At 45.2% G+C, this 11,342-nt stretch overlaps 1 protein-coding gene across 1 annotated transcript; it reads right to left on the minus strand.

The window, feature by feature from the left end:
• Positions 1-9,448: 9,448 nt before the first annotated feature.
• On the minus strand, positions 9,449-10,426 carry LOC133764159 (olfactory receptor 10AC1). The gene has a single exon (XM_062197839.1). The coding sequence runs from the start codon at positions 10,424-10,426 to the stop codon at positions 9,449-9,451; it is 978 nt and encodes a 325-aa protein (XP_062053823.1).
• Positions 10,427-11,342: the final 916 nt, after the last annotated feature.

Consider the following 11,342-nt stretch of genomic DNA (forward strand, 5'->3'; position numbering starts at 1 on the left):
ACATAAATATATTTTTTCAAATATTTATTTATTTATTCTAAAGGCAGAGCTACAAAGAGAGAGGGAGAGACCAAGAGAGAGACAGATCTTTTATCTGCTGGTTTACTCCCCAGATGCCCACAATAGCCAGAGCTGGGCCAGGCCAAAGCTAGGATCCAGGGATTTATTCCCGGTCTACCATGTGGGTGCAGGAGCCCAAGCACTTGGGCCATCTTCTGTTGCTTTTCCAGGGACATTAGCAGGGAGCTGAGTCAGAAGTAGAGCAACCAGGACATGAAATGGCATCTATATGAGATGCCAGTGTCGCAAGTGATGGCTTAACCTGCTGTGCCACAATACTGGCCCACACAAACATTTTTGAACACTCATATTTCCCCACAAGGCAAACAAATACATGGACTTAAACTCTGGAAGTACAATTTTAGAAAAATGATACATTTATTAATTTTAATTACTTTAATTTAATTTTAATGCCATTAATTTTAATTAATACTGACACTTGCCCTTCATAGAAGCTGAACAGATGCACACTTTCACCAGCAATGTACTGGCATAACTGTTTTATCTGCCTAGCTTTGTGTTATTTTCTAGACTGTTGTTAATTTGACAACTTCAAACACCACTATGTAATTTTATTTTCATTTCCCTTATAAATGTAATTGAAACATTTATGTGAAAAAGCCATTTGCATTTCACTTTTTGTGGCCAATCTACTCATTTCCTTTGCTCATTTTTCTTTTTTAAAGATTTATTTATTTATTTGAAAGGCAGAGTTACAGAGGAGAGGCAGAGAGAGAGAGAGAGAGAGAGAGAGAGAGATCCTCCAATTGCTGACTTAGTCTTCAAATGCCACAATGGCCAGGGCTAGGCCAGACCAAAGCCAGGAGCCAAGGGCTTTGTCAAGGTCTCCCAAGGGGGCACAGGACCCAAGCACTTGGGCCATCCTCTGATGCCTTCCCAGGCACATTAGCAGGGAGCTGGATTGGAAGTGGAGCAGCTGGAACTCTAACTGGTGCCCATATAAGCTGTTAGGGCTGCAGGTGGCATCTTAACCCACTGTGCCACAGCACTAGCCCCACATTTTCTTTACTGCTGTTCATCTTTTTCGTACTGACTTAGAAGATCTCTCTATGTGTTAATGAATGAGCCTCTTTCCTATGTTAGATTTTCCAAATTCTCACTTCATTTTGCTCAAGGTAACATCTGATGAAGAATGCTTTGGGACTTTTAAAAACACAACTAATAAATTTCATGTTTCACGTCATGCTTAGAAAGTCAGTCCTGGCCGGCGCCGTGGCTCAACAGGCTAATCCTCCGCCTTGCGGCGCCGGCACCCCGGGTTCTAGTCCCGGTCGGGGCACCGATCCTGTCCCGGTTGCCCCTCTTCCAGGCCAGCTCTCTGCTGTGGCTAGGGAGTGCAGTGGAGGATGGCCCAAGTCTTTGGGTCCTGCACCCCATGGGAGACCAGGAGAAGCACCTGGCTCCTGCCATCGGAACAGCGCGGTGCGCCGGCCGCAGCGCGCTGCCGCGGCGGCCATTGGAGGGTGAACCAACGGCAAAAGGAAGACCTTTCTCTCTGTCTCTCTCTCTCTCACTGTCCACTCTGCCTGTCAAAAAAAAAAAAAAAAAAAAAAAAAAAAAAAAAAAAAAAAAAAAAAGAAAGTCAGTCCTGCTCCAGTGTTAATATTCCTCACACTTTGTCTTGAAATTGCTCCTCTGTACTTTGAGATCTCTGCTTTGCCAACTGCCATTGGTATTCTTGTGATTTCTTCACTCTTTTTAAAGATTTATTTATTTATTTATTAAAGATTTACTTCTTTATTTATTTGAAAGTCAGAGTTATTGAGAGAGGGATAGACAGAGAGACAGTGGTCTTCCATCCACTGATTCACTCCCTAGATGTTTGCAATGGCCAGCACTGGGCCATGCCAAAGCCAGGAGCCAGGAGCTTCCAGATCTTCCATGTGAATGGCAGGTTGCCCAAATATTTGGGCCATTTTCTGTTGCTTTTTCCATCCCACTAGCAAGGAACTGGATAGGAAGTAGAGCACCTGGGACTCGAACCAGTGCGCTTAAGGAATGTCCACATCACTGGTGGTAGCTTTACCTATGCCACAAGGCTGCCTCATGTATTTCTTATTTTAAAGATGGAGGGAGGGAGAGAGAGAGAGAGAAGGAGATACCTTCCATATGCTAATCGCTTCCCAAATGCTCACCATAGGCAGAGCTGGGCCAGATCAGTCAGGAGCCCAGAACCCCGTCTGGACCTTACCTTCATCCCTTGAATAATTAGGATGGGTGTTGGAATCAGTGGTCTCTTGATCACTGTTCAGTCCTTAACTGTCTACTTCTTGGCATGGAGCTCAACAACATTTACCTGTTGTGTATGTAGATGGATGAAAGTCTTCTTAGTGTACTTTTATCTGTACTTAAGTTTTATGCTAATTGTGTCCTTTAATTTGTGAGGATATATTGATATAACATTGTATAGAAACAGTGACATCAAGGGAATATATTCCTTCTGGTCATTTTAGACAAGGCAGTGCAGATTTTAAGTCTTGTGGTTTAAAATATTTCAGTGCACTCCTACTGTTATCTTACACGAATGTAGCTCAGTGTCCACAACTGTAAAGCTCACTTACCCTTCACCTCACTGCAGGGTTAGTGGGCGGGAGACACTTTCAAGAGACTGGGATTCAGTCCTTTATCCTGGAGAAGGAGGGGCAGGAAGAGGACTGATTCGTCAACAAGCCTCCAGTATGCATTTGTATTAAATGATACTTCTTAATATATTAAAGTAGTATACACTGAAAATGACCATGACAAATTTGGAAAATATACAATAAAGAAAAAATATGTGAAGAGCCCTGGCAGCTATGCCAGCCAAGAGCTGGGTCACTGGAAACAGACCTGCCATGGAGTTGAGGGGCTTCAGGTCAGAGCCATAGACCTTGTTCACTCTAAGCTGAAAAGCCTTTTAATAGGCCCAGCTCCCAAAGTAACCACTGCTGTCGAGGGGACGGACAAGTAGGGTCAACAACGTTGCAGGCAGAACTGTATATTAACTAAAAATGTTTTTCTTTTAGAAATGTCACCTACCTTCTCTTTGAGCCAGATCTCCTCCCATGCCAGCTAGGTAATGGAAGTCAACAGGGTACCTCCCTTATCATATACCCCATGTGAAGAGATAGGTAGGTCTGAGCCTCATAACCGGCAAAGCCTTAAAGCCCACCTGATGATTATCAAGCCCCTTCTGTCAGTTTCTATTTGCCTCTCAATGAGAAAACTTGCTCATGGTTTAATAACAGCTCTGTCCTTAGATCCTGTGAGTTTAAACTGCTTGTTAGATTCGTTTTCTCCAGACTTGAAAAAGTAAAATTCTAGGTGGCCATGCACATGAGACCTCCTACGGGAACAGTTTCTGCAAGCTGGCACTGTATCGCCCTGGAGAAGCCACCTCCTGCTGGAACCCTGTCTTGACTCCCCTCCCCAAAGAAGGGAATGAAGCATGAAGCAGCCAGAGCGATTATCCTCCAGTCCCCCTAACAGAGGTTAGGGTACATTCTTGTTAGGGGGGGAATGTGAGGAGTCAGATGGGTTAATAGGTGATCAGGGTGGTCTCAATGAAATTTGGGGTGTAGTATGTTTGCCTCCCCAAATTCAAGAGTGAATAGGCCACCCCCTTCCTTCAGAATCTCCAGATTTTCTATGAGAATAGCAAGGGAGTGGTGATCACAGTGTATTGTAACAACAAGTTACTATCCCATCCTTCTGGATGGTTTTTTGTTTTATTGTGAGCAGGAGGAGAACTGTAGATCAGGTCTTTTGACAGGTTTTGTCCCTACCTGCTAACTGAATATACCAATCTGATTGTCAAACTTTTTTTTCCTTGAAATTGTACTTAAAAACTCCAGTGCCATGGGGCCCTTTGGGTTTTTCCTCTCTTGGAAGTCCCCATCCATGCCACTCTGGCTGGAGGCCTTTGACTCTAATAAATCTTTCTAAATCTCAAACAAACAAATAAAAAATAACCTATAATTTCATCACATAGGAAGAACTTTTTTAATTTAAAAATTTGTACTTAATATATGATGAATTCAAAATACTCATGGAAAATGGGATGAAAAGAAGTTTATTTCAATGCAAAACTTTGAACTCCATGTACAGGTTTTTCATAATGTGCATTTTCCAAGAACCTTTTGAAGTACCCTTGTATTTATGTGCGTGTGTACATTTGTGTACTTGTTTTTCAGGGGTCATTGATTTGACCTCTTGAAAATGTCATTCCACATTACATCACGGGAATTTCCTGAAGTCAAAGTCAAATAATCAAAAGCTCTTTTCACTTAGTCTTTCAATGTTCCATTATATTTATTTAATCATCACTCCAATATTGGACCTACAGTTTTGAAATGTTTGCTAACATAAACATACTGTAATTATTATCCCTTACAAAATTCTTTCTCAATATATCAGATTGCTTTTTTCAGGGTAGATTTCAAAACGTGGAATTAGTGAATCAAAGACGATGAATATTAGTAAGGATCATGAATTAAGAGGGAGGAATGTGCTCTTCAGCGTTGTCCCTTAGCAGCATCCAGTGCTGTTCTTGCTGTAATTTTGCTACCACAGATTTGTCTGACAGATTCTTTGTAAGTCTGACAAGAGACAAATACTTTATAGTCTGAGCTTTTCATTACTAATGAAGTTGAGCTTATAGACTTTATAAAATTATATGAATTGTTTGTCTTTTGCCAACTATGATGTTCATCTTTTTCTAGTTGCTTTTTTGTAAAAGATTACTTTTATCTGTAATATTTGTTGTGAGTACATATTTCCAATTTGTCACTTGCTTATATGCTTGCATGTGTATGTATATATATATATGTGTGTGTGTGTGTATATACACATAGTTTATTTTTAAAATTTTCTTTCTTAGTTTTTTTTCAACTTTTATTTAATCAATATAAATTTCCAAAGTACAACTTTTAAATCATAGAGGCTTTTCCCTCCATAACCTCCCTCCAACCAGCAATCCTCCCATCTCCCAATCTCTCTCCCATTCCATTCTTCATCAAATTCATTTTCAATTATCTTTATATACAGAAGATCAACTTAGTATATACTAAGTAAAGATTTCAACACTGTACCCACACAGACACACAAAGTATAGAGTACTGTTTGAGTAGTAGTTTTACTATTAATTTGCATAGTACAACACATTAAGGACAGAGGTCCTACATAAGGAGCAGGTGCACAGTGACTCCCATTGTTGATTTAACAATTGACACTCTTATTCATGGCATCAGTAATCACCTGAGGCAGTTGTCATGAGCTGCCAAGGCTATGGGAGCCTCTTGAGTCCACCAACTCCAATCTTATTTAGAGAAGGCCATATTCAAAGTGGAAGTTCTCTCCTCCCTTCAGAGAAAGGTACCTCCTTCTTTAATGGTCCGTTCTTTCCGCTGGGATCTCACTCACAGAGATCTTTCATTTAGGTCATTTTTTTTTCCAGAGTGTCTTGGCTTTCCATGCCTGCAAAACTCTCATGGGCTTTTTAGCCGGATCCAAATGCCTAAAGGGCTGATTCTGAGTAGGGCATTTGTCTGCTGTATACACATACTTTATAGTCAGTAAAAGAATTACATTTTTCTACAACCACATACATCAGTCCTTTAAAAAAATGAGTGAATTAAGCCAGTCCCAAAGGGACAAATATTATATGTTCTCCCTGATCTGTGACAACTAACTGAGCACCTAAAAGGAAACCTGTTGAAGTGAAATGGACATTATGAGAAACAATGTCTTGCCGGAGCCGCGGCTTACTAGGCTAATCCTCCGCCTTGCGGTGCCGGCACACCAGGTTCTAGTCCCGGTCGGGGCACCGGATTCTGTCCCGGTTGCCCCTCTTCCAGGCCAGCTCTCTGCTGTGGCCAGGGAGTGCAGTGGAGGATGGCCCAAGTCCTTGGGCCCTGCACCCCATGGGAGACCAGAAGCACCTGGCTCCTGCCATCGGATCAGCGCGGTGCGCCGGTCGCAGTGCGCCAACCGCGGCGGCCATTGGAGGGTGAACCAACGGCAAAGGAAGACCTTTCTCTCTGTCTCTCTCTCTCTCACTGTCCACTCTGCCTGTCAAACAAAACAAAACAAAAAAAAAAGAAACAATGTCTTGATCAGCCCTTGCCCTGATTGTCGAGGAACAACTTATTATTTTATTCCTTTTAGTATTTTTTTTGTTCCACTTAATATGATTGGTTGAACTCTTTAATTAACACACAATTATTCCTAGTCATTTAAATTTAACTGAAAAGTGATCCCTGTTAAATATAAGAGTGAGAATAAGAGAGGGAGGAGATGTGCAGTTCGGCACATGCTCACTTGGACTTACCCCTAATGGTAGAGCTAGAAATGTGCCAGGGGATTCCAATTCAATTCCATCAAGGAGGCATGTACCAATCCAATCTTACTAATCAAAGTGATCAGTTTCAGTTCATAGTTGATCATATTGATAGGATTAAGTGTCAAAGGGATCACATAAACAAGACTAGTGTTTGCTAATACTAACTGATAGAATTAAAAAGGATAGAACAATCCAACATGGGAAGCAGGATACACAGCAGACTCATAGAATGGCAAATGCCCTAAACAGCACCCTGGCCTCAGAATCAGCCCTTAAGGCATTTGGATCCGGCTAAAAAGCCCATGAGAGTTTTGCAGGCATGGAAAGCCAAGACACTCTGGAAAAAAAAATGACCTAAATGAAAGATCTCTGTGAGTGAGATCCCAGCGGAAAGAACGGGCCATTAAAGAAGGAGGTACCTTTCTCTGAAGGGAGGAGAGAACTTCCACTTTGAATATGGCCTTCTCTAAATAAGATTGGAGTTGGTGGACTCAAGAGGCTCCCATAGCCTTGGCAGCTCATGACAAGAGCCTCGGGTGATTACTGATGCCATGTTAAGAGTGTCAATTGTTAAATCAACAATGGGAGTCACTGTGCACCTGCTCCCCATGTAGGACCTCTGTCCTTAATGTGTTGTACTATGCGAATTAATGGTAAAACTACTACTCAAACAGTACTCTATACTTTGTGTGTCTGTGTGGGTGCAATCTGTTGAAATCTTTACTTAGTATATACTAAGTTGATCTTCTGTATATAAAGATAATTGAAAATGAATTTGATGAAGAATGGAATGGAAGAGGGATTGGGAGATGGGAGGATTGCTGGTTGGAGGGAGGTTATGGAGGGAAAAGCCTCTGTAATTCAAAAGTCGTACTTTGGAAATTTATATTGATTAAATAAAAGTTGAAAAAAAAGAAAAAATGACTCTCTACTTTGTGCTTAGAATGTCTTTCTCCATCCTGAGACAAGCTTATGTTTTTATTTTTAACCCATTGGCTTTTTTATGGCTTTATATTTTACATTTAAATATTTAGCTCATCTGACATTTATTATGTGGTGCATATTTTCAGAAGCAGAAACCTAAGTTTATTTATTCTGAATAGCTATTTTCTTTCCACACTGGCTCATGTTAATGTCTTAACCACATCCTACTTCATCCATCCTTTCTCATCCCCATCCCAGAAGAGCTTCAGTTTAGAACCATGTCTTCTGTGGACCACAGCACATCGTCCTTTACTCTGTCTTGCACTGTTGAAGCCAGTGCACCATCCCAGTGTGTAGCCATGTTTGTGTCATGCCCCTATCCCCCAGAAGTCAGAGGAGAGAGCCCAAGAGCATCATTAAGTTGCCCCGCTTAGCTTCCCAGTGTTATCTGCACTTAGGGTTCCCATCAGAAAGATGCCCTGGGACCAATATCATTTGTTCTGATAGTTTCTGACTCTAAAAACCAGGTTAAACAGCCCAGGAAAGTGGCTGCACTTGGAGAGAGAGTCTAGAAAAGCGTGTGCCCAGGCCTTCTGTCACGTGAGTCTTCTTTCATAAGCCTTCCCAGAATCAGATTGGGAAGCGGATGATTTGAATCACAGCAAAACAACCACTTTCTCCAAAGGCCATTTCAGATACCCTAGCCTCCTCTAGAAAGCCTTCCCAATTCATGCCCATGTCTGACCATTCCTTTAATTGCCTATTCATCAGTTCACATGCTTTCAGTTGGCATTAAATTATGGATCCCTATTTCCTTTTGTTCATTTTAAGTGATCCAGATGCATCTTTGCATGCTCCCTCTTAAGGGATCAAGAGCAGGAATTAAACTAACAGACCATTTAGTCCTGGTTCTTATTTGCAGGAGAGGCAGCTGAGGCTGCCGAGGCAAAGGAAGCCAGGCCATGGAGCTCCGTAGACGTTCCCCAGCCTCCTTCCACTCCTTCCATGTGTGCCAGCTTTTCTCTGCAGCCCAGCGGGGGCCCCTTTCCTTTCCCATTTATACTCCTTCTCTGGGTGCTATCACCCACCTCCACAGTCTTAGTAGCTATCTGCACCTCCAATCCTCCCTCTCACATCCCCCTCCTGAGCTCTGGGTTGGTGTATTTGCATCATCAGTCAGCGTCTTCTCTGGCTTGGCCTTTCAGCATTTCAAACGGAGCCATTATCCTCCTCTTCCCACTTACACCTGCTCCTGTGTTCTTCTTAGCAAAGGATCTATCATCCACCAAATGACCTAGAAAAGAAATGGTGCTGAACTGCTCCTTCTTCCTTGTCTCACATCCACTCATATCTTGAAGTGTCCACCTCCAGCATATCTCTGGACTCTTCCCACGTAACAGAATCCCTGGTGACCACACTCCATGGCTTCTCTCGTGGTTCCCAGGTGGGTCTTCTCTTCTCCAGTCCACCCTGCAGCCTGAGTGATTATGCAAGGGGGCGAGTCACTGACCACTTCATGAATTCAAATCCTTCAGCTGTTTGCAAGTTGTCTTCCAGGTATCTGAGTCCCTGCCAACCAGCTCTCAGGAACATTCTTCTTCCTTCTCTTCTCCCGGTTTACCCCGCTCATCCTCTAGTTCTCCACTTAGCTATCATTTCTCCCCAACAAATTTCCCCTGACTCCGGTTAGGCTTCAGTCTGGAAGGAAGCGCATTCTCTGAGCTACTCCATCTAGCCCCTGTCTGCTCCTCCCTTCTGTCCCTCTCGCCCCTGCGGTCTCAGGGTCCCTGAGGCCATGAGTTGTGCCTGCTTCATCACTGCAAGTCCACTATTTTGGGTAGGTTCCAGGTTATTGAAAGACCTCAACGGATTTTTATAGAACCACTGAATCCAGGTCCAGGGCTCTAAACCACATTGTCTTGGCTACTCCCAATGGACGGGGAGAGGATGGGGCAAGGTGCCCTTTGCAGGGACACGTTTTCAAGTTCTCTTTTCAGAAATAAGATTTGTAGTGCCGCACCACCCCCCACTCCCATTCCACACGCTAGCCTTCCTGATATAGACACCTCGTGGTAGACAGTACGGAGAGGAACTTCCGCACTCTAGCTTGGGCCATGCCTGCTGTCACAGCTCGCACAGACCCTGACCCACGGCTTGGGTTGGTTGCCGACGCCCCAGCACTCTGCGGATGGCGGTGGTGATCTCGCGGTTGCGCAGGCTGTAAATAAGTGGGTAGAGCAGCGGTGTGACGTTGGTGTAGACCAGCGCCAGTGTGCGGTCCAACCGTGGAGAGTAGCTGGCCTTGGGCCGTACGTACATGAAGGTGGCACAGCCATAGTGCAGGAAGGTGACTACCAGGTGTGAGGCACAGGTGGAGGCGGCCTTGCGCTGGCCCCCGGCGGAGCGCAGGCGGCGCAGGGCGGCGACGATGGCACAGTAGGAGGCCAGGATGAGCATTGAGGGCAGCAACAGCAGCACCAGGCAGGCACCCAGTAAGGGCAGCTCATCTACGTAGCTCCGTGTGCAGGCCAGGTGCAGGAGCGCTGTGATGTCGCAAAAGAAATGTACCAGCAGGCGGGAGCCACAGAAAGGCAGGTGGAAGACGGCCACTGTGAGCCCCACGGACACGGCTAGGCCCCCGAGGCAGCAGGCCAGGGCCAGTCTCATGCACAGTCCTGGGGTCACCACAGCTGCATAGCGCAGCGGATGGCAGATGGCCACATAGCGGTCATAGGCCATGGCGGCCAGCAGGAAGCACTCTGCCCCACCCAGCGCCACAAACATCTGCATCTGAACTGCACAGCCCAGGAAGGAGATGGGGCTTCCCCTGTTTTGGCCAGGCATGGTGAGGTCGGCCAGGGAGCGGGGCACCACCACCAGTGTGTAGCAGAGCTCGATGGCTGACAGCTGGCACAGGAAGAGCAGCATGGGCGGCCGGCTGGGCACTGAGGCCACGGCCACCAAGATGAGCAGGTTCCCGCTCAGGGTGGCGAGATGCACAGCCAGCAGCAGCAGGAAGAGTGCAGGCCTCAGGTGTGGGAACTCTGAGAAGCCTTGCAGGAGAAAGCCGCAGGGCATGGTGGCATTGCTGGGGCTGTCCATGCACAGCCTGCCCAGAGGCACCTGTAGCAGGGGTAGGGACAGCTTGGGGAGTGCGGTCCTGCTAGGGAGAAAGGGTCAGGTGGAAGTTAGAGGGTGGGCCAGGAGTGGTGATGATGGCTCATGGGTCTCTTTCAGGCCCCCCTCCCCGTGAGCCAAGTCTTACTGATTTACTTAGAAAAATAGAGCAGCTTTTCCTGCTTTCTGGAGTAGAATCCCTATAGCTGTTTTCTTAGCTGCTTTTTTTTTTTTCTGAAGAAGCTTTCATTTTAGCCTCTTTCCTTGCAATGCGTCACTTCTGACCTCCACATTCAAACAATCCACTGCCTTTGTGCTCTCATTATCATTTTGTGGGTCCTCCATGGCCGTGAGGATTGTGGCCCCCTTGTCTCTTGGGACATGTAATGGGTCTTTGGTCCCTGCTTCTGTTCCCTCCTCCCTGACCTACTCTGGCATTTCTGAGTTGTCCTCAGTGCTGTGTCGTAGAATGACAAGAACGTAAGGCAGGTGAGCACCTTAGACATATCCCACTCATCATCATTTCAAGCAGAAAACAAAGCTGGGGTGCGGGGTGGGGACTGTGGAAGGGTTTAACTGCTCATAAAAAGGAACCGAATAAGCATTCCTGAAGCTAGAGTTTCTGGGAAAAGTCACCAGAGTAGAGGCTGGTGCTGTGGTGCAGTAGGTTAATCCTCCGCCTGCAGTGCCAGCATCCCGTATGGGCACCGGTTCTAGTCCCAGTTGCTCCTCTTCTAATCCAACTCTCTTCTATGGCCTGGGAAAGTAGTGGAAGATGGCCCAAGTGCTTGGGCCCCTGCACCTACGTGGGAGACCTGGAAGAAGCTCCCCCCTCTCACTGTCTGTAAATCTTCCTCTCAAATAAATAAAAATCTTAAAAAAAAAAAAGTCACTGGGGTAA

This window comes from Lepus europaeus, chromosome 1, assembly GCF_033115175.1.
Source record: "Lepus europaeus isolate LE1 chromosome 1, mLepTim1.pri, whole genome shotgun sequence".
In the NCBI taxonomy this organism is placed as follows: Eukaryota; Metazoa; Chordata; class Mammalia; order Lagomorpha; family Leporidae; genus Lepus; species Lepus europaeus.